Here is a 24,631-nt window from a genome sequence, read left to right as displayed (position 1 = left end):
ATACAGCAGTAAATGTATACGAAGGCAATAATCAAACGTATACATTTACTGCTGTATGTGTTGATTATTGCCTTCGTATACATTTACTGCTGTATGTGTTGATTATTGCCTTCGTATACATTTACTGCTGTATGTGTTGATTATTGCCTTGGTAAAATTATATACAACGTCAATCCAAAAGATATATGAAGCAGTAACACCACTTGTCACACCTAAAGTCCAAGAAGAGAATCAACAGGTAAATTGGAAATATACATGGAATTCAATAAACAATAGAAAAATAGAAGGAAAGAGATTTTTTTAAGACTGCACATATCATGAATATGAGAGAACAATTCCATAGATTTGAATCAATACCTAGCAATATTTCCATATAGACACAATAAAACATGCCTTTTTCGACTGTCTATTGTTAAAGTTTATTGGAGAAAGGTTTCCTCTATATTTAGGGCTAGACCTCTCAGTTACACAACTATTTAACATTCCGATTTATGTAACTAAAATGCATATTCTTTACTTTAAGTTCTTTGCGAGTGAACTAAAGCAGTAGATTAGAGTGTCCAGGTGCAGGGTAGCGTACGACAACCTTATAGAAAGTGTTCCGGTGGTCATGAGAAAAGTAACAACAAATATAAGAATAAGAGTGAGGTGCGACCAGCATAGTCTCCACACCGAAACAAAGTTAAAAAAAGATGGACCCCCGGAGGAATCTCGTCTATTTGAACAAAGGGGTGGATTAGTGGAATTCAAGTTCTGATAGTGTTTACCATGTCGAACAAACATCATGTTCTACTTCAAGTGCTGGAGGAGAGGAGAAGCTGCGGCGGACCAACAAAAGTTAAAGGTGCAAACCTGGTAGGATGTACTTGGACTGCATAGGTTCTGGACAAAGGGTGAAAGGACCAACAAAAAAAAAAAAAAAATACAAAGACCTCGACTACATAGTTTATTTTCTTCTTTTCACCTCCTTTTAAAAACACAATTTAGAAAAAAAAGTAGAAGTACGAGTAAGTCTACGAAAGAGAGGAACAAGCAGGTAAGTATAACTTTAGTTATCTCTCTCAAATTTCCGTTGCTGTCAAGTGTTTTACATGTATAATTTAGTTTTATCTTTCAGAGTTAATTTTAAATGCATTGTTAAGGAACAAGAGAGGCGAATTTTTCATTCTCATTATGCCCTTATTTGGTATTTAATAATACCGGTGCAAAGAGACAACATTTGTGGCAAAACTAGTATTAAGGGAGTTAAGGAACATAATTGAAAAGTTATATAGTTAGAATTAAGTATCTGTTTCTGCCTCAAAAACATGAAAAACTCAATTAAACCAACAAGAAACTCAAAGCTCTAGTAACATGACGCAATAATTTTACTATTGTAAACAGTCACTAATTCATAACAATTAAACTATACAACGTATGATTCGCAAACAAACTTACCATAAAATATTGCTTCTAAAAATTACTAAATACGACATCCGCGCTATATAACTATCTAAATCATAAGGCTCACGTTAAACTTAAACAGTCGTGTATACCTAACAGTAATAATTACAAAAAAATGACAAGCAGACAGAAGCCACGCACTAGTAATATTTTAAATTAATGTAAACTAAAAATATTTTTTTCACAGTTGGTACAAAACTATGAAAGAATAAAAATTTCCCAATTTGCACAATTTGTGTTGTTTTTTGCGCGATGAGATTATTCAGGTTTTTAATTCAATGTTTACTGAATTTTCTTAGCATTGCAAACAAGTTATTTAATAAATTATGAATGTTGAAAAAAAGACCATAATTACAGTTTTTTTTTTACTGAAACTAATTACATCGATAATTAAAGTAAGGGCTATATCATGGAAACGCAATATCCATCTTGGAATGTTTAACGAGCTCCATCTACAGATTTCTAATTGACAGAGTAATTTTCATCAAATCAATGCGGGATTTAATACTCACGATTTAATGAGTGCATGACAAATATCTGACTCCGTGGTTTGGGCGCTCAGAAACAAACATTCTCAGAACATTTATTTGCAAAGACTTTGATGAAAAGTTTAACGTTAAGTTTAATTTTTTATCTCGGTTTATTGGTAAAAAAATAAAAAAATTTTCAACATGGGTTGAAGATCTAAAGAAGGAAAGTGAGGCCAATTTACCATAGTGGGTTTCGTCTTCGACAACTATTTCATGGACGTGTTATCGTCCCCATCTTTAGGAGCTTGGACGTCTATCTGATCACACTCTGTTGCATGCCCGTACGAACCACAACTTGTGTCTGCTGGCCCTTTAAAGATTTTGATTCCATATTTTCGTAAGAAATCTGCTTTGAATTAGTAATTTAGTATAACCAACGAAGCAAAGTTACGATCTAAGGTGTGGAGTTTTGACTAAGAGCTGCTTGGTGCAACATAGATGCGGTGGTATGAACGCTCTTGGACCAAATAGAAATTGTACTAAAAGCTCAAAGTCTCTTTAAAAACGTTCTCTACAGGTGAATGAAGTCCGTTGAACTTTCCAAGATGAGTAACGTTGTTTATCGTAAAACTTCTTTTAAGCAAAAAAAGATAAAATTTATGTTTCAGGAATGTTGATGGCCTAAAACAGAAATTTGACCTTTCAAAAGATTCTGTGCCCGGGTCAAACGATCTTGAGTTTTCCATAATTATCACGATATCCATACCAGTACAATTCCTGTTATACCACTTAACAAATGTACAAGTGAAGCCTCCCCCCCCCCCCCTGCTCCCTTGTTGCGCGTATGGAAGCTTTTACAATTAGAAACAAGACTGAAAAAAGTCTAAATTTTGTGTTATGTTAAATTATTTTATTATTAAGCATAAGAATGTATTTTAACTTTGGACTTCAGCTAACTTTATGTAGCGCTACCTGACCTGACGAAGATACTCAAATAAGCAACCAGTGGCTTTGATGGCAATAAAATACATCGGTATACTAAAATATTACATTTTGGTCATTGTTTCGTATGGCTAAGCATTTTATCCCCCCTCCCATGTTATAAGCTTTTCAGTCCTAAAGATTAAGTTATAATTATGAAAGCATAAACATTATTGTATCTAAACCATTCGAAGCTTTTTTGGAACCCCGTTTATAGCAATAACTATATCTAAAAGCCATTTAGAAGTACATGTTTCATTTCTAGTGTAATCAAAAATGCCTTGAGAATCCGCAAGACCGTGTTGATGACATTCAATACAAGATTTGGCCCCGAACTTAGCGAAATGCCCAACCAGTTTCTGAATAAAAATAGCACGTGGTGAAGGTAACGTCGTCCTTAAAATTTAAGGATCTTTGAAATATCCAATAAAGCTGTGTAGTTCTCTCTCGTAAAATCACTCAAGGCTGACAGTGACGGTTATAAAACACATTATATACGGACTGGCAGGAACAGTAGTATGATATCTTGAAACAATAAACACTGTCTGAACGTACCTATCAGAGATATTTAACAACTAGTAACGACAAGAAATGGGCACTTTCTAACACCTTATATTGTACATTTAAAGCTATTCCACCCTCCTTTACCATTCCGCTTCCCACGGACACACACACGTACATACCCATATTATACACACACACACACAGCATAGTCACGTGAACTTTGTGAATTTTATTCCATGTATCACACATCTGTACGTTAAAAATTCTACTTAATAACACTGCTTCTGAAAGTTTATTGCATAGCCTATAAAACGGATATAATTTGTACACTTATGGTGTACGAGTACAAAGCACTGTGTTAAGTTTATTACTTTAGAGACGTTTTATGGCTCGAATTATGAAACGCGGCCGAAATATAAAGGTCTTTTATATGCTAGTAACAATGTTTACTAGGCTAGCTTAGAAGGGACAGCTTTAAATAGACGGAACTTAAGGAAGAATAAATTAAATCAAACCACAAAATTGTTGCGAAAAAAAAAGTTGATTTACGAAACATGTCCAGTGATATCAAAACATGAAAACAACTTTGAAGCTTTTTTTCAAGATGGCAAGAGATGGACGTCATTGTAAAAAAGGTTTCGAAATACCACAAACACGTATGAAAACTTCAGCTTTGAAACGTAAGTGACGTCATATATAGGAGGAACTGCTGAGGGTAACCGAGTGAGAGTCGGAACTATGAAACATGTAATAGTGACGTCATAACGTGATTTATAGCCGAAAAGAATGTAAAACAGAAATTTGCAGCTTATAAAATAAAAGTGATGCATTACTTTTACTTAGAACAATATCATCGCTATATACATACATACACACACACTTTTTTTTGTGTGTGTTTGAGCCTCGTTAATGACGCTCTTATTTTATTTCAAGATCAAATGATCGAGTAGCAGACTTTCAAAAAAAACAAAAACAAATCTAATACCTTTTATATAAATAATTGAACAGATATGAACACGAACTGCAAATCACATTAAAGTTAAAAAGTACTTGCAAGACAATCACTGGACCCATGGCCAGATAACGATCATGAATAAAGAAAGCATCATACATCAAGGTTCAGAGTTAATTTCACACAGTTCAGCTCGGAACAACAGCCACCTGGTGTCACTGTTGCTTCTGTTTTTGTTTTGTTTTTTTAAATCACACATTACTATCTTTAAACAACTGGTCACCTATAGCTGTGTTCTGCCCAATACGGGTATCGAAACAATTTTCAACGTTATGAGCCCTCAGACTTATCACTAAGCCACAGGGGTCGCCTTAAATATAACACTTTCCAATCCCTGTAATCTAGTTGATGGTGTGTGAAACATTAGCACTAGCCTCAGCTACATATTACGAGTTGCTTCCTTTTATAGATTTAATGATATAGTACAAGTTTCTAGAGTTGATATAACACACAAAACTATGTAACATCCATCCTTGAGTTCCTAATTCACCTAAGAATTATCATTGAACAAAATGTGATTTAGTGAATTAGACTTCCAATTACTCACCATATAAACAGAACGCACACAGAAAAACTGGCAGAGAGTTTGTTTGTTTGGAATTTCGCACAAAGCTACACGAGGGCTATCTGCGCTAGCCATTCCTAATTTAGCAGTGAAAGACTGGAGGGAAGGCAGCTAGTAATTATTACCCACCGCCAACTCTTGGGCTACTCTTTTACCAACGAATAGTAGGATTGACCGTCACAATATAACGTCCCTAAGGCTGAAATGGCGAGCATGTTTGGTGGGACGGGGATTCGAACCCGCGACCTTCAGATTGCGAGTCGTGCTAGGCCAGCTGGCAGAGAGACTCAAGAAGAAACTACAATGGAAGTCTAACTTACACTAAAACGGATCATTAAAAAAAATACATTGGCGTAATGGGGGGGGGGGGTACAACCCTAGCAACCACCCTTCAATCTGAGATACTGGGATTTAGTCTTAAATTCTTCATACATTGCGATTCCTACAGACATTATTATTTTTTTTTTAAAGAAAGGCGAGGCAGACAAACTATGTAACTTGAATCGAAAAAAAAAGTATATCCAATCAGATAAGAGTATAGTAGATGAAAACAGTACCAGACTACCACAAAGACGTGCAAAGACAAGTAATTTCGGCTTTTTTTCTTGTAATTAAAAATAATACACACATATATATTTCATAAGGCAAAATAATAAAAATATTTCTTTTGTATTTAATAACATTTGAACTCCCTTCTTCCCCCACCCTCAAATAAATAATCCTAGAAATGCCACTGAATAAATATTCAAAAGTTCTACAAGTTTTCCAAGGAAAGGGCATGTTAGTGTACGCAGTTAACGACGTCATTATCCAACTTTTTTTGCTCAAAGCAAGCTAACTACATTGACCATAACTATAAGAGTACCGCAGGAAGAAATTGGGATTAAAATCATATAAAGGCGGGAAAAACTAGGAATAATGTAAATAAATGTACAGCGAATTCTCATTTTCGAAAATTATTTGTAGATATAGCAGATATATAGCTAAAATAAAGAGGTACGTTTCCATGCATATATACATCTAAGGCAGTGGTTGTCAAACTTTAAACCAATTTGTTTAATTAGAAACAAAATAAACCTATCTATGTTTGAAAACTGGTACGTTGATCCGCAAAACACGGGTTCAGGAAATGTAATGAGTACATTTTAATATAGTCTTCTGGTACATTGATCCACAAAACACAGGTTCAGGAAATGTTATGCAACAGATGATTTCGAACACAAACGGCGAAGAAAATACAAATAAACGCGAATGTACAAATACACGGGATTTGTATTCATGCAAAATGTGAATCTTCTGAATTGGCCGGCTTCCAGTTCACAATTGAAATATGTTTGTTGGAGAAGTCCTTGTGTAGTATCCCACAAGCCTTAGATTACCTATAATCGTTCCCGATGTCAGAAAAACAAAAGTTCAAGAAGTGGACTTTTCGAAAGCTCTCGAGTTATATGATTTTTAGCATCTTATCATTCCCTTTGAACATATTCAAAGTACATAAAGCTCCCAACTTGTACAAGTCTGTATCATACCTTGGCACGTGAATGATCTCGCTATAGGTGAGTATGATACAGAAACAGGGCCAAGCAACGTAAACCTGTAAAATAATCGTTGTGATGTGTACTCTGTGCAAGATGGATGATTAAAGCAAGTTTACGACCATCTTTCATCCAGCTTACAAGGATGTTTCTCACTATATGCAAAATACTTACACGAAACACAGGTGACATTTTAAATATTTGTGAATCCTCGTTTTGTCCAACAAAACTTCCCACTAAAAATTGCAGCTCATTGAATACATTGCATTTAGGTATCGGGTAGCTACGGAGAAAAAAACCACTTAACAAAACATTATCCATTCTGTCGTTAATCCTGTTACCTGTGCAACCAATTAAAGTATGAACTGAGAACACCTGGTTGCTCATTAAGAGCCACCTTGGTAATTTTTAATTTAAGCTAAACAAAAACTATTAATCAAAATATTCTGCACCAAAAATAATCTTGCTCTACAGCTTCCTAATTTCTCTTCCATGACACTCCAAGACTATATTGAAATGTACTCATTACATTTCCTGAACCCGTGTTTTGCGGATCAACGTACCAGAAGACTATATTGAAGTGTACTCATTACATTTCCTGAACCTGTGTTTTGCGGATCAACGTACCAGAAGACTATATTGAAGTGTACTCATTACATTTCTAAGTGGAATAAGCCATGGAGATGGTCAAAGATAATGTGGCTGAACATAAGTTGTTACCATAGGTTGTGAACAACCCTTTATATCAGTGTCTCCCAAAGTGGTAGACGCATAACCCATGGGGGCCGTCAAAAAATAAGCCGAAAACAAAGATGCTGAATTAATTTTAATTCTACATAAACAATAAGCCAATAAAAATTATGTTGAATTAATTGAATGATACAGTATGTGGAAAGGAGATATTGTTTTTACTACGGAACTGTTTTTCAATCAGCATACAAAAGTAGTGGGGTGGGGGCAGGAACATTAAGGCATTTTTTTAGGTTGGGAGGGCCTCAAACTTTTTTTTTTTAATTCACATCATAAAAGCCCCAGACAAATAGTTTGGGAACCACTGTTCTATACAACCGAATCATAGTTACACTCTTGTTTTTCAGCGTTTTAGGAGGAAACGAGTTGTATTAGACTTCTTGTTTAGAAACAGAAAATAAGCCATTTAATTCAGTATGTATTATACACGTTTCATAAATATTTCATGCAAAAACTGATCGAGTCACAGATTGATTGTTATTCATTCGGTTACATACAACAAATAGGTGAAAACAGAGTGCACATTAAACACACTTATATTTAATAATCTCTTAACCAACAAAGATATTCAAAGGTTACGTCCCAACGAAAACCTGTACAAACATTAGTCATGAAAAAACAAAATAAGTACGATATCACTCATGAGAACGAATCAGGCGGTGAAGGGTATCACCAAATCGCCACACTAGCAGACATAGGAGGTAAGCGCTGAACTAACCAATGAAAATAACCCACACTGTTGCTAAGGCAGTCGAGTACACTGTTGGAGGCTATGATATGAGCTGCAAACAGATGACAAGTTTAACATATTACTCAGAATCGCATAAACCATACTTTGATACGTTACGCGTGTGTGAACACAGATGTGTTTTTAGATATCGTGGAAATTGTGTGAAAATGACAACTTACCATTACAAATAACAACTAATTTTTTTTACGATTAAGTACTTGTGAAATTCAAAACTAAAAGTCGTTACTTATAACAGATTAACTAAATAATCTTATCAAAATTTCATGAATAACTAACTACATATACAAAACAATTAAAATTCATACCATTTATCAATAAAGTACAAATGTGTATATTTTAAAGGAATAGCGCCCCAAAACGTTGCGGATGTTCCGTCTACCAGACAAAATCCAAAACAAAAAAACTTTTACGCAAACAAATAATGAGGTAGCTGTCACGGAAGATCAGTTAGGTGTTGAGTGTTTTAACTTGCAACACTTACTACCATTCTCAGTCTGCGGCCATTTGTGGGTATGATAATCATCCTTAAACATTTTTGAAACAATTTTTAAAGTAGCATCACAGTAGAAATATCTGTTGTTAAGACACCAAACCTCTAGACATTAGACAATTATTACCAAGTAATAAAAACTATAAACCCTTAATTAGTTCAGTAATAACCGGACACTCATCCTCCTGAACTATACATAGAAAACTTATTGCAAGATTACAGCTTTTAATAAGAAAAAAAAAGTAAACGTTTTAACTATGAAGACAGAATAGGTTGGTGGAAACAAAAGGAGGCGTATTTAGTAAAATATAGTCAAAGAACAATATTTAGATTACCGCAGCGTTTTTAAGTTGTCGTAATACATATTCTACAATGTAACCAGTAACACCCACCGAAAGCGTCATGTTACAAGTTTGCCTATAGTGATATTTATTTCTATTGAATATTAAATAAACGAAATCCGACCTGAATCTTTACTTATATTGCGTTGGTTGGAAGCAAGCGAACACTCAACACTAACCCAGCGTGGATAATACGTATTGTGAATACTAGAAGTTTATTACAAGAATATTGAAAAACAATACATTGATCCAGATATACACAACGGACTATCTACGCTCTGCGAGGAATCGAACCCCCGGATTTTAGCATTACAAGTCTGGAAACTCATCACGGATCCAACTGGGAGGTGGGACGATAGGCTAGAGACAGGAAATATAAAGTCCGAAGAGTTGTACATAAAATATAGCTCTTGGTAACTTTAGCTGAGGACTTGTTATATCTGCCCCCTCAGTGACACAGCTGTAAGTCTGAAGGATCATACCGTTAAAAAACAGGTTTCGATACTTGTGGTGGATACAGCACGGATAGCCCATCGTGTAGCTTTGTGCTTAATAAACAAACAAACACTGTTAGACCTGCTTAACATTACAGTTGTTTAAAGGAGCAAAGATTTTTCTAATATGCTTGTTTGTATTCGAATACGTGTCACCGATTTAGTATGGATAGGACTTATCTACATCACTAAGGATAAACTCAAAGTGTGTGTTACTGCGCTTGATTACTATGATGGGGGTCCCCCCCCCCTTACAGAAACATTCTGGGCTGATAACTCGTATGACAAAACAAGCCATGTACTGCAGTCATCGTTTAACAAAACTGGACTAAAGACGTCATTACAGCATGGGAAATTAAACCAGCTGGTATTATAGTGGTCGTAATTGATACCTTTGTGTAATACAAGTTCTGACTATATTAGGTCATATTTATTGGTCTGAAGCTGGTATTCTGTATACTATTTATAACGTGTTGTAATACAAAAGACACGATATTAATACTTAAACAGTCAAGCAAAATAAAATCAAAAGGAAGGACTAAAAACAGCAAATTCAAACCTGTTATGAATGACATTTAAATGAACAAAAACAAGTCCAAACAAAAAAAAAAAATAATTAAAGACGCTACATAAATTAAAAGGATCCCCAGAGTACAGGCTATAATGTGGGATATGAAATGATCCCTGGTTTATAAAAACACAAAAATTAAATTTTAGTGGAAACAAAATATGTCATTAAAATAAATGCGTGCGTGCATCTATATAATATAATTTTAATTTCATTATTTTATTATATAACGGATATTAGTAAAAAGTTTCCACTTTTGAAATGATGACTCAATTCTCTCATTACATTTTACACACTTACACCAACTTTACATTTGCCGTCCGAGATCAAATATTCCCTCAGTTTCCACTATTTTAAATATATTTTAATTATTATGATATCAAAAATGTTCAAAAGCTGTCGACAAGCTTGAGTAAATTTTATCTGCAGTCTTCCAAATCTTGTACTTTAGGAAAAAGATGCTGGCACCATCTGTCGTCCATTAATTGTATCTTTTCGCTACAAAAGATAAACTTGTCCAATAAAGATAAATATTTGAACAATTCCAGCCTTAATGCTAACTAGCCTTAATATTTCAGTTTTGATACCTAATTGTATTACAGAGTTAAAAAAAATACTGTTCACACATTACATTTACTCTGAAAAACTACAGTCACACTTTCACGATCTTCCAGTTAGTCTGGCATTTATTTACTTAGTGAGCTAGATAACTATTTATTGTATATACATGTTAAAGATTTTTCTTTTTTACCAGAGTTGAAATTGAAAAGAGAATCTATGACGTAGAGGCCTAATGAATTCCTTGATTTTGCTTAACTTGAGCTACTATATGGGTAAGTAAAACGGACCCAAAACCCTGTTGATAATTCAACTACTGTTCACACATTTTAGTTTACTCTGTATAACTACAGTTACAATATCACCATCTTCCAGTTACTCTGTACCTGGAGTTTCTTTAATGAGAGTTAGTTGAAAAGCGATAATATTCAGTCTTTCAAGTCCTTGAACACAACTTCTATATTTCGAATTGATGGGCGGTGGCCTACAAATATACCCTATTGTCAACACAATGGCTACTTTTTACAGTATTTACCTTTAATAACTATTTAAATCTTATCAACAATGTGACCTTCGCCGATGTTAATACAGACTAGTTAAGTTTATCTACGGGCACCCGCACATGTTAAAACGAGAAACTTCACTAGCCACCTCCCTCCGTATTTGTTAAAAGTGGTCAGAAGGACCAACAGAAAAATCTAAATAACTATCATATTAGCATACGAGCCCCCCCCCCTCTTAACTTTCTTCGTAACAATTCTGATACACGTGCGCAAAAACACCCTACAAACTTGAGGTGTCTAGGAATATTAACTTCCGCCCCTAGTGCGTCATAAAGAAAACCCATGGAACATGCTCATCGAAACCCCAATTTCTAGGCCGCAGTATCCCCGTATTAAGTTGAACAGTTTAGTACGGATATCTTGGTTGTGTAATTTGGTCAAACAATTAATACTCTGGCTAATAGTAAAGTTGCATTTCCACTTCTCGAAGTGGCAGTTAAGATATTGTACAAAGCTGTTCACCCATGTCAACTATATGTCATTATAGTTAATTGACCCTCGGAGAAAAAACAACAAAAAACATACCAACATGAAATTTTGTATAAATGCTGTTAGGGGTCAAGCTCAGTTCATATGGAAAATTCACCATAGAAACTAGTTAGTTTGGAGTGATGACTTGAGTTACTAATTATAAGTAAAAGATCCAGGTTAGTTTTCAGCAACTGATAATACCATTTATTTTCACTCTGTAGTACATAATCCTAGACTGCGCTAATAAATAAGCGTCGCTGACATTAACGGTATTATTATAACAAAACGCTAGTGTCCATTACATTGTTGGTGCCTCAAATGCTACTTGTTGTTGGTAACCGCCTTCATTACTACCATATATGGTGTTTGTAAATATCTTTAATATATTGTTTGTATCCAATTTGTAATTCAAGTTCTTGGTGTAGTGTACATTTTTTTTTCTAGCTTTACATTGTTTGTACACCATTCGTATTTCACTCCGATCATACAGCCTTTCTTTGAGAGCATCACAATCGATCACATTCCACCTTGTAACAAATCATTAACAGTCATAAGTGTTCCCCACCCTGTTTTACAGTGCAGCAGGATATAAACTCAAAATCAACAACATCGCAGCATCATACACGCTCATTATCTTTTTTATCCTCTTACACTTAAGGTCTTAGATTCAAGGCTACACTTCCCACATTCAGTTTATGCAACAAGGGACGGTATACGAGGAATTCATAACAAATTCAGTGCGAGTTGTTCCCCCCCCCCTCCATCACGTTTCTCTATTGGATCTTCAAACATGTCCTATAGCAGTCATCTTTGAACATACATAATACATGTAACAGGCCCAATGTAACACCAATCAAACACACTACAGGCCTTGAGAGAGCAATATCGGTGTTCCATATAAAAAAAAAAAAGAAACGTTATTCCCTATTCTTATATATCAAATGACAGTTATTAGTGAAACGGTCAGAAACTGGATAATAATTTTAAAGTAAACCTTGATCCTCCCCCACTTTTAATTTGCCTCCTACCAACGTTTCTTCTACATACATGTTTAAAATATTGTCAGATCTTTATGTATTAATTCATTATTAACTCCAGTAATATATTAATTCAATAAAAACAATAAAAAAAAACTGAGTTTAAAACAAAAAATTCAGGTGTACCACAGTCTGAAGATACTGTATTTACATGCATGCACTTACTGCGACAGCAGATACAAAAAAAAACATTCTCGGTGCAAGGAAACTTGGTCCCGTTTTCCTATCAGCTGAAGATTAGCGCAAGTCCTTTTAGGAAAAGATAATGAAGAAAATAAGATTTTTTTTCTATCTAAATACACGATAAGTTCAAGCTTTCAACCACGTGCACCTATTTATATCGGACTGGCATAAAATGTAGGTTAATCATGCTTGGAAACAAACACATCACGTGATAAAAGTATCAAAATATCATTCACGCTCCGTTATAGAGGATGGTCATCAAATTTCGAAAATCCTATTTAATTTTTCTGTGGGATTTTCTTTTCTCCAAGTATTTTTTTTTAAATATTGATCAACAAATGTCTCGTGAAATATTTAAAAATATAAGCTGTGAAAACTGTACACAAATGACCCAGAAACTAACGTCCACAGTCACATGTCCATTTTCATACATATTCATGCTACGTTGCAAAGTAATTGTTATCAACATAAGCTTTAACTCACGATACAACATTCTATGCTACACAGAATATACATTAAGGTAGACTAGGTTATGGTTCAAATTAATAACATTTACGGAAATAAGTAACATTTAACCATCCAAATGTTACTGCTAAAATGTGGATGCATCCAAAGTTACATATTTGATACACGTACGTATTTCTATTAGCTATCTTACAGCATAAAAACCTGCTGTTAGCATAGATCTTTTAATCCTGATGATGGTAGGGGAAGCTATCAAAACATGTAGTCATTTTAATTTTTTTTTAATGTTAGTGTAATGTAAACGTTATTTTGCCTATATTTGAAAATAAAGTTTATTGCACAATGTTGCCCCTATTTATATTTTACTAACAAATATAAACATTTCAAGCACCAATGTTTGAACGCAAGTGGATTCGTCCTCGAAATTAAGTTGGCTTTTGAACTTATTTTTCTGGTGGCAACCAATTCGTACCATCTTAACTTCTAAGAGAATTCATTTTCAAGGAAAGTGAAGAAACGCTGAGAATTTCTAGAACTAAGAAATTAATACTCGCCTTTTTGTTGTCAGTTGATGGCAGGATTGCCTGGAAAAACAAAAACAGAAAGTTAAAATTCGAAGTCCTTCTGCAAAGTGTTATATATATTTATACAATTCCATACATGCTCATGTTATATAAGAGCATAGTAATCGCTGTCAAAACCACAACTCATTTCAACATGAATGTTACCCAAATCATACTTCAGGTGTTCCTAGACATGAAATTTAAAAGTACTTAACTAATTTAATTGTTACTTAGTTTTGCAAGTTTATTTTTGTTATTATTATTATTATTATTTTTATCTGACACACAGGGGTAATCATTTTTACTTTGTCAATTACCATCAGTGTAATAAATATAGAAAATTACTCGATAAACTTGAAAACAATGGATGAAAGCAGTGTTTTACTTTTTTTTTATATATTTAAGTTTTAAAAAAACTACATTAAATACTGGAATTGAGACACGACTCATGAAAGTGTACATATAGGAGAAATTGGGGACAAATAATTAAAACTGTGATTAAAATGGAGCAGGCAAGTCCTTTTGATCCAGACCAAGACTTTGATTAGCTCTCAATTATCCTTAGTAGTCATTCAATTTCCGCTTCGCGTACCATTTTAAAATGGTTGGGTTTGTACACGATACATCACGATTACGTATTCTGAATGCGTATTCTCTGGATTAAACATATATTTATTATATCTATTAATGTGTGGAGAGACGCATTTAACGGTGGAATCCATAGAATTCCATGCGACGAAGTAAATAAATACAATTAACTTTCATGCAGAGAGCTTCAATAATAATAATAAAGATTATATTATATATCTTAGTTTAAAAATACGTCTTAATCCCAAACGTTGATGCAAACAATTGGTTCATCGTCGAATAAGTAGGTGTTTTTAAGAGTAGGGTAATACACTTCAACGTTCCGAAAATATATAACTTTAGGATATCATTTGTACACTTCTCTCGTATGCACTTTTTAAACCTGAAACTTAAAAGTTCGTTTCTTCGAATTCCTATCCCCCTTACAGCTTTGAGTACTATTTTTTTTTTCATTATTAAAGCAAAAACAAATGTTCTAGAAACACATGTTACATATTTAAACAACTTTTCTGTTGGTATATAATCATTTATTTGGTAGTTGTGGTTTTTTTGTTTTTTCAATATTATATTGCTGGTAAACGGAGATAAACTAAAAGTTTAAGCAGTCATGAACTGAAGAGAATCAACAAAGAAGTTAACCAATGTGTGTTAAATATCACATTGAATAAGCTAGCCATTATTGTTCATACCTTAACAAAATTACTTTATTAATACTTATTGGGTACATGAAAAAAAAAAATTAAATAAAGGTGTTTTATTACATAAACGTTTGAGGCAATGGATTGAGATTGTTCTGAAAAGAATCTAACGGTTTATCCGTTTGGATATTTTTTGTTAGATGACGTTTTGGTCATACAGTATATTGAAGTTTATTACTTTTTTTTTTTCTTTCCTTCACGGATTGAGAAGTGTGCAAAAGTAACTTAAAACTCTTGTGCTTGTTATAACTTACTGCCAATATTTCCTTACATTTGCTTAAAACGATGTTTCTAAAGTTCTTTATTAAATAACAGAGGGCGCTAGCATAAAGTAACCCACTTACAGTGATGATTTTTGTATTCCAATGCCAGAGAATCTATACGCTCTGCCGACGAAAGTCACCGCAACAATACAACATTTTAGAATATTTATCATGAATCTTAAATTTTTTTTTTATATATATATATATAAATATATATATATATAAATATATATAGAATTTGGTAAACAAAAACAAGTAACACAGACTAAATAGTTTTGTTGTTTATTAGCACAAAAATAACGGGGAAATTGTTTAGTGTTAGCAGGCCATTTTTTTAGCCTTCAACCCCTTTTATTTAATGTCAGTACACTTTCCCATTATTTTGTCTGCAGGATGATTCACATTTGGTAGAGTTTGTGCATCCATTGTAACTTATACAACAACGAATTTATTAGTACTATTAAAATAGTATCGAGTTATGAAATATAACAATAAGATGTTGTGCAATTAGTAATAATCATTTCACATAATAATTGTTGTTCATTAGAAAATAATCTGTATTTTTAATGAAACTAACCTCATCCAATGGAATAAATGAACTTGGACCAGATGATAATGAAGAAGGAACATTTACATGGCACATCTAAAGCAGAAGAAAGACTGTTAAGAAAACTATCACAATATAAAAATATTAACATTTAAAAACATTCAAAATCATATATACTAAAAGATTTTACGCTCAAAATAAAATTCACTTTCACAAAAACGAAACAAAAAACAAATTATAAGGATCCAAGTTTCGACATTTCCACGTGTCTTCTTCAGTCCGACGTTTATTTTAGATTTACAGTCGTGTATATCTAACAGTAAAGTTTAACACGAGAGTTATGATTTAGAGTTATAAAGCGCGAGTATTATAAAATTTAGTATTTTTGGAAGCGATAATTTATGGCAAGTTTGTTTACGTAATTGTTTACGAATCATTTATTGCGTAGTTCAATTGTTGTGAATTGACGTCATATTACTAGAACCTTCTGAATTTCTCATTGCTTTAAGTGAATATTGTTACATCATAACGTCTCGTAGTTTGTAAAAAGTTCTAGGCCTCAGTCGGGTACTGTTTATGAAAAGTGAAGTTAGACTGCGTGATTGTCAGTTTAGCTGTAACGAGAGATTTCTAAAGCGAGTTTCACAGTTTGTAACAACAAAGAGTGTTCTAAAGTAATTGAACTCGCCTGTGTGGTCTTTGACGAAAAATATTTTTTTTTGGTACATACGTTTCACTTGTTTTTATATTATTTTAAAACAAGTGGACTGTGTTGCTGTCCATTTATTACTGAAATTTATCGCCAATAAATCAGACACCTATTGTAAAGAATTCCGGCCTTATAAAAATCTAACATTTACACCATATTGTATATTTACATACTATTTCCAAGCCATGTTTGATACATGCAATGTATTAATGACTAAAAAAATATATTTTTTGAGATAAGTTTGTTCACAGTGTGTTCTATCATTGTGTAGGTTATTTTGGATTATTTCGTAAAAAAGATAATGCCAAGTTCAGTCCACGTAAAGATAACCAATTAAGTTGTCTTCGATAACTTTTGTTACAGGCTTCGTTCACTTTGATATAAGATATAGGACTAAGTTCACAAACAACAACGTTTACACAGAAATTGAGACAAGTGGTACATATGCTTAACTTAATCGTTACTGGATATGGTAGATGTAGTTTGACTGACATAACATTATCCATTACTTTCACACATGTTATCAGAATTATTTATAAACTTAATTCTAGAGTTTCTAGGCTAACCAATCGAGTAACCGAATTGACGCGATAACACTGACCGAGATGACTCACTGATTATCCAATAAAGTCATGTTTATATGTTCACTTGTTTCAACATATTTCACAAAGTATCGATTATATATTAATGAACTTTCTAAACATTGCATCATGATGATGATGATTAGCAGCTACCTCCAGCAAAAATATCAACTAAACTATTTAAAATATAGTTCATAGCACTAGCCCTTTTCTTGGATTGTGAAGTCCCTTTAACATCCTTATACACAATTAAAACTATATAAACAATTTTGGTGATTCTTTCTTTTCCGAGGGTTATAGTATACAGACGGAATAGCATATTTTCCCTTGTCATTTGCTGTCCTGTCACTGGGTGATCCTCTGGAAGTGGTCTTAACAGAAACCCTGGGCTCTTCAGTAGGTTGACTTTCCCACTGACAAATTCTTCTGAATTAATTGCTCGGCCCTTCTCTTACCAGCGTACTTCCCAAGACAATCATGGTGGATGACCTTTGGCTTGGACAAACTGTCCTTTTGGATTCTGTAAACCACAATTTATTATTTTCAGTACAACACAAGTCTTTCCCAATAACTTAACTTTCGAGTTCATCCTTTCTTGCGGCGATGGAATCCAGTCTTATCTGTATTAATGTCGTAGCAACTTTATTTTAATCACTAGATGATTGAAGTTCTTCCCTGATAAAGTTATACACGACTTCAAAGACGTTTTAGTTTCTCTACACATTCTATGCAATACTCTGCCGAGTGACTATTCTCTGGATGCAAGAACAGAATGTTCAATGCCACTTTACGTTTTCTCCCAAACATCACTGACAAATGCGTGTTGCATGTAGCTTCGTTTATGTTATTCGATAACTTTTAAGTGGCAGTGCAAGATCTTGATCCCACGTTTTCTAACGTTCTTTTACATAAATGGCTAGTTGGCATAATTGTATCTCTCCACCACCTACCGGAAAATGGACGGAGGGTTACTGTCCTAGTCTTTTTGATGCCAAGAATTCGACACACTTCTGCAAACAAGGCTGATTCAAATTTACGTCCCCGATCTTAGTGAAGTTATATAGACAACTCAAATCTTGAAACGAATTCATCGACAAGTTTACTCGCTAGAGTTCCTCGTTAGAAACGGCATATGCTTCTGGCTATTTTGTGAATTAGTCCATCACAACAATAATGTATTTATTCCCACCGATATCCTTTGGCACAAGACCAAGCATACCAATATCAACTCTCTCAAGTAGTGCTCAAACACAGTACTGCTGTAACTGCCCATGCTCATTTGTGAATATTTTCCCTCATAACATAGTGCAGACAAGTTGCTCCGATTTTGTACAGATCCCCGCCACCCAACCAAACAGATGTGTTCTTTTACTCTCTCCAGTGTCTTTTTAACACGCAAGTGCACAGCCGTTGGAAGGTTGTAGAGATGACAAAGTACTTTGGAATGTAGAAGCTATGACATTGTCAACTATAGTTACAGTTTCTGTGCAATGGCATTTTTTTTTCGTCTTTTTCATCTTGACTTTGTTTCATCATCTTTCGTAACGTTTCAAATTCGCTTCGTGATCGGGTAGCCATCTTGAAATTTAGTTAAAAGTTCTATTTTATTTGTACAAAAAATAATCTCGCTTCTAATACCTGTTTTGTAACGTATTCAATCGTTGGGCTGGTTTTGCTGTATCATTTGGTAAAATTATGCCAAGTCTAGTCCAAGTAACGATAACGAATTAATTTATTTGTTCAATAAATTTTGCTACAGACAACGTTCACTTTAACCCAAGTTGTAGACCTAAGTTCACAAACAACATTTCAACAGAAATTCTCAGACTAATGTACATACACTTAACTTTCTCATAAACTTACTTGTAGAATCTCTCGGCTAATCGATCGAGTAACTGCCCAAACGTGATAACTCACTACTAATACGAATCACTCACCCACCCCCCAACCCCAATAATTCAATCAACCAATCCCTTATTTCAACATACTTCACGAACCTTCTCGATTATAACGGACTTAAATTAACTTCACAGATCATCATGATTAGCAGCACCCTTTGGCAAATATCTATATTAAAATACAACAGTATTTCAGATTCTAGTGGTAGTTACTTTTAAAAATTCGAGGCCCTTTTTTTCATTTTCTTTTTTGTATTATGATTATTAAAATCATTACTTATTTAGCAACAATATTTCGAAAGAAATTTTACATTTTAAAATATGAAAATTACCATTAAAAAAAATTACACACACCTGAATGAGCGACTTACTTCCTAGCAGAGGCAATCCCAACAAATGAACAATTCCTCACAAACATCTATATGTAACCCTCCGCTAAAATTTAGGATTCGAATTACTCGATTGGCACAGCATAAATAACCCATGGTATAGCTTCTGCTTAAAACAAGCATTCAACATGAATATAAACTTTATGCAACACACAAACCAAAGACATTTGGATAATCCAGTCCTCGAAATTAGCAGAGACAAACTACAAAAACTATGCATAAAAAAAACAAAAAACTACATTTGTTAGTTTTTTTTCTGTGGATAGCTTCGAAGATGGAGATTTCTATTAAATATGAAACTGCTAATGAAACTGGGATATTTAATAATACAAACACCCCATCTTCCCTAATTTGAGATACCATTTACGATTGAATTTAGCAAATTGCTAACGGGCGACCCTTGAAACCAAACATATAATTTTGCGATGTACATGTTCACGGCTTGAAGAAAAGCAAAGAAAAACAACAGGTAGGTAACTTATACTTTACAAATTAGATTTGTAAAAGTATATTTTAATATTTCGCACGTACCGCTGAAAATACACAGGTTATAAATTTTAATTCCAGCTGGATTATCCTTGGTTTAGTCAATGAACAAAAGCAGCAGAATACAAAGTATTGTGTTCCAAGTTGACTACTTATTCTTTCAATGGTGCAGATATTAAAAAACACTAACTACAAAGTGTGTGTGTGTGTGTGTGTGTGTGTGTGTGTGTGTGTGTGTGTGTGTGTGTGTGTGTGTGTGTGTGTGTGTTTGTTGAAAAAGTGGGACATCGTAAAACGCATTTTTAAGATTTATGCCAATAAGAACAAACAAATGGATGCGGTATCATAAAGTAGTTAAAATTAAGATATGCTACATTTAATACAACAGAAAACTAGACTGTAGGTTAGTTCCCCCACCCCTGCCTCGCCTCACAGAAGTGTACATTTCTTTTAACTTCATTCTACAAATCACGACATGCAATTCATTTTTTTAACCTTACCAAATAAACCCTTTGACTGCGGCTGCTGGATTTTTACGAGCTGTATACAGCATACTCGCATTCAAATGCCGGAGGCGGACTGTACCCTATATGGCGAATCAGCAGTCAATAGGTTAATAATTCCTGTCATAGATTAAAGAGACATTTCGTAACTTTATTTTCTTCTCACAAATCACCACTCAACGAAGATCTCTTTCACCCAAACTAGCCATATGGTTGAAGTGTAATAAACACTAATAAAAATCAAATTTTTATCGTCTTGCTGAAGATGGCTGGACAGCAATTTGACTTTAGTCTACGTATATATTTAACGAGATTATTTCACATAACGAAGCTAGATCGATTTTTAAAAACCAGACCACCTCATACTTGATGCAAGATGTTATATCATTAAACTAAAAAAAAATACGGTAGGTTGTATAAACCTAACAGCGAGTGTAACAGAAAGGCTCATTACAATGATTGTATGAAACTCGGATATTACTACTTAAAAAAAAAAAAAAGATATCTATTAGGTCCTAAACTTCGTGTCTATTAATAAGATACTATGTGGCATACCTATATCATCATCATAAAAACAAACTTCGATGTCAGTAACAGAAGTTGAGTTTGTTCTTTTGTGACAATATTTCGTTTTTCCAAGACCACCTGAACAAATTCTAGAAACGTCCAAAACATATGTGAATAATCTAAATATTAACCAATACGAACGATAATGTGTATTACGATACATTATAGCATAGTACCTCTGTAGTTATTGTTGGAGAATGCAAACTAGCATTTCTGCAACGTTGGTCTAAACAGCCTGGTCAACATTTCCTAACACCTACAGTAGATTCCGGGTTGTATATCTAAAGTTGGTCGAAACATTCTGAGAAAAGTTTCTACCCCTAGCAAGTTTCTGGTTACGTGCCTTTAGATACACTTCAACTGGCTTGGGCATCAAATATTTCAAAAGTAACAGAATGTGAGAACTCTTAAACAAATCGGATTTGTTTTTAGTTGATTTCTTTTCTTAGAAATATATGCGACAGATCCTAAAAAAAAGATAAATTATTAACTCAACAGTAAAGAATTTGACGTTAAAAAAGTGAATTTTCTTGTTAGCAGGTCAGAACCTTTGCTTTTAATTGTCCATAATGTTGAAGGTAGTTAATGGCATCGAGTTTAAAATAGCAATGTTTTAAAAAATTTAAAGGACGCTGTCTACTTTCGGTAAAGAATATTAATACGTTATTATTTTACGAAATTATTCTTTCCGAAACTTCGATAACAGTAATAATGATAATAAAAAAAGAAACAAGGATCTTCCATTATTTATGTGCCAGATGCGAGATAATATCGTCGATCTACGTCTTGCAACATGGTCACATTTTCTTAAAAGTTTGAGTGAAATGTTTTCACTCAATACACTTCTCTAATATGTTGATTTTGTGACATGATAAAGATGAAAATAAATTATGTATTCTACTTTGGGAGGGGGGTATGGAAGAGAGAGAGACATGATAAAGATGAAAATAAATTATGTATTCTACTTTGGGAGGGGGGGTATGGAGGAGAGACATGATAAAGATGAAAATAAATTATGTATTCTACTTTGGGAGGGGGGGTATGGAGGAGAGACATGATAAAGATGAAAATAAATTATGTATTCTACTTTGGGAGGGGGGTATGGAGGAGAGACAGAGACATGTTATGTACCACTCATGGATAGAAACCCAATTTTTGCGTTAATTTCTTTTTTTTTTTTTTGTCAGTTGCATTAAAACTTTTAGTAACCGAGTTAAGTAGTTTCTACCCCATCTTAGCGTAATTTTAGTTTGGCTAAGCCCCAAAATACGCCAAGAAAAGCAGTGGGATCGTTAAAGGTTACGACTTTAGTTATTTGTATAGCATTTTCGTCGTTGAACATCCGAACTGCACGTTGTATCAATACATCGAAAATAAGTATATGCAACATGCTAGCACAGATAGCTTATATTTATAATTTGACTTTGTTTTTTTCGTAGGGGTTGAGGGGTGGGTAAGAATGAGACAAAACAAGTACGCGCTTAAGCGGAGGAGTTATGGTATAACCTACTAGAGTATTAGAAATTTATATCAAACGAAAACTAAGACTGGATGGGATTCGAATCCAGGTCAGCTTAATTCTTACTTATTCAAGTAATTTAAGAACAAGAATCACATTTTTTAAAACATAAAATACCTTCAGTCGAAACTAACACATTCTTTACTTCCAGACATTACACACGAACTTGATTTCAAACGTTATTCACAAAAAGTGACCTAACACACTGCTGTGTATACGTACCATACCAGACACATTCAACCGATATGCTACATTGAGCAATAACTTAGATTATTGCACAGAAACGGTGCTAATTTCCCGAGACATTATGCTGCATTGAGCAATAACTTAGATTATTGCACAGAAACGGTGCTAATTTCCCGAGACATTATACTGCATTGAGCAATAACTTAGATTATTGCACAGAAACGGTGCTAATTTCCCGAGACATTATGCTGCATTGAGCAATAACTTAGATTATTGCACAGAAACGGTGCTAATTTCCCGAGACATAATTTTAGTCTTGTTTCAGCTCGTTTTTATTTTTTTGACGAAAGACGACTCTTTCTGCAGATATTTGATGTTAACTTATTTCTGCATACATTTAGTCCTGTCAGAACATGTCGAAGTCGAAAGTTCAAGCAACATTTTCCCTTCACATACAGTACGCGAGTATATGTACCCATCTAACCACGAAACACAAATACACTAAAAATATTTGGATAAAATAATATATTAACTGTATATTTTTGGTAGCGTTCCCCAAACTGTGGCTCGCGACCCCAATATATTACAGATTAATAATTTCCATCTCACAGCAAAAACCCACTTAAATCTCACCAACATTAATTATCTTAATATTTTGGTATCCGGTATTATATACATACGAGTAAGAAGCAGATAGCATAAAATGGGGTTTTGATAAGTAAAGGATTTGTGATACCACGAATCTGAGGAATACTGCAGAGCTAGTATAGAAGTACATGCATCAAGATCGCGCTCCACACATTAACGAAGTTTCAGGAAATTTATCTTCTATATAGCTGTTAGACATAATATCTAACACGACTGGTTTAAATTTAAGTTTATTGCGACTATTAAATTTAGTTATGTTTAGATGCGATAGTTTACCGCTGATTTGTTTACGTAACCGTGTACGAATCATACGTTGTATAGTTCTATTGTTGTGATTGGGCGCTTTTATTATTGCGTCATGTTACTAAAAAGCGCTACATTTTTCTCGTTGTTTCAATTTAACATTGCATCATATCAGCGAGTAGGTATAAAATAGTCTAGGCCTCTGTCAGTCTATACATACCCATACAAAATGCAGTTCAAATGAGCCAAAGTTAGTGAGAGATATAGTAAAATAAATGTTCACTGCGTCTTTGCGAGTTTAGCTACAAAGAACGTATAGCGGCGATTTTTAAAGTGAAATTATTACAGATGTTATTGTAGTAACAAAGTAGAGAATAATAATTCGTCTTATCAATTGTGTTTTAAAGTAACTGAACAAGTCTGAGCCTTTGACGAAAATAATTATTTATAGCACTAGTTACAACTGTGGTAACCAACGGTGTAACGTAAGTGTATTGTAATAACAGAGCTGAGAAGAATAATTCATCTTGTCAATTGTGTTCTAAAGTAATTGAACCAGCCCGTGTGAACTTTGGTGAATAGACGATTATTTAAAGCTTTGGATACAACTGTGATGATTACCTGTGTAGCGAACATTATTTTTTTTAATATACAAGTCTGGTTTTATATGGGCTAGGTTCTTTACAGTAGGTATCCAACTTATTGGCGATAAATTGCAACAATAAAGGGACAATACACAATCCATTTGTTTTAAAATAATGTATTCAAAACAAGACAAAGGTACAAAAATTTGTTACACTATTAGTTATCACAGTTGTATCCAAAGCTTTATATAATTCCCTTTTTTGTCAAAGTCCACACAGGTGGGTTCAATTATCTTAGGTGAGTGAGCTGTTGTGAAAAATTTGTAAGGGTAAATGATACTGGAAAAGGTTGCGAAGCACTGTTCTAAGTTCGAAAAAACAACATCATCCTCAGGAGTAACGTCGAAACATGTAGAGTCGTCAACTTTTTGAAAGCCATAGATAGGCCTAAATAAGATGTTTTTAATTGTGTACCAGC

General features: G+C 33.9%; 1 protein-coding gene across 2 annotated transcripts in view; it reads right to left on the bottom strand.

Moving 5' to 3' along the window:
* The window catches only part of LOC106461149 (sestrin-1-like), a 90,074-nt gene that overhangs the window by 28,785 nt on the left and 36,658 nt on the right, over window positions 1-24,631 (bottom strand). For both annotated transcript variants that reach the window (XM_013920945.2, XM_022388012.1), the window contains exons 3-4: window positions 15,871-15,936; window positions 13,736-13,765 (exon numbers count right to left, since the gene is read on the bottom strand). In XM_013920945.2, the coding sequence (XP_013776399.1) occupies window positions 13,736-13,765; window positions 15,871-15,936 (96 nt within the window). The remainder of the gene's footprint in view (window positions 1-13,735; window positions 13,766-15,870; window positions 15,937-24,631) is intronic.

Source organism: Limulus polyphemus, unplaced genomic scaffold, assembly GCF_000517525.1.
Source record: "Limulus polyphemus unplaced genomic scaffold, Limulus_polyphemus-2.1.2 Scaffold905, whole genome shotgun sequence".
NCBI lineage: Eukaryota > Metazoa > Arthropoda > Merostomata > Xiphosura > Limulidae > Limulus > Limulus polyphemus.
The sequence above is the reverse complement of the archived record's forward strand: the minus strand, read 5'-3'. Positions and strand labels throughout refer to the sequence as shown.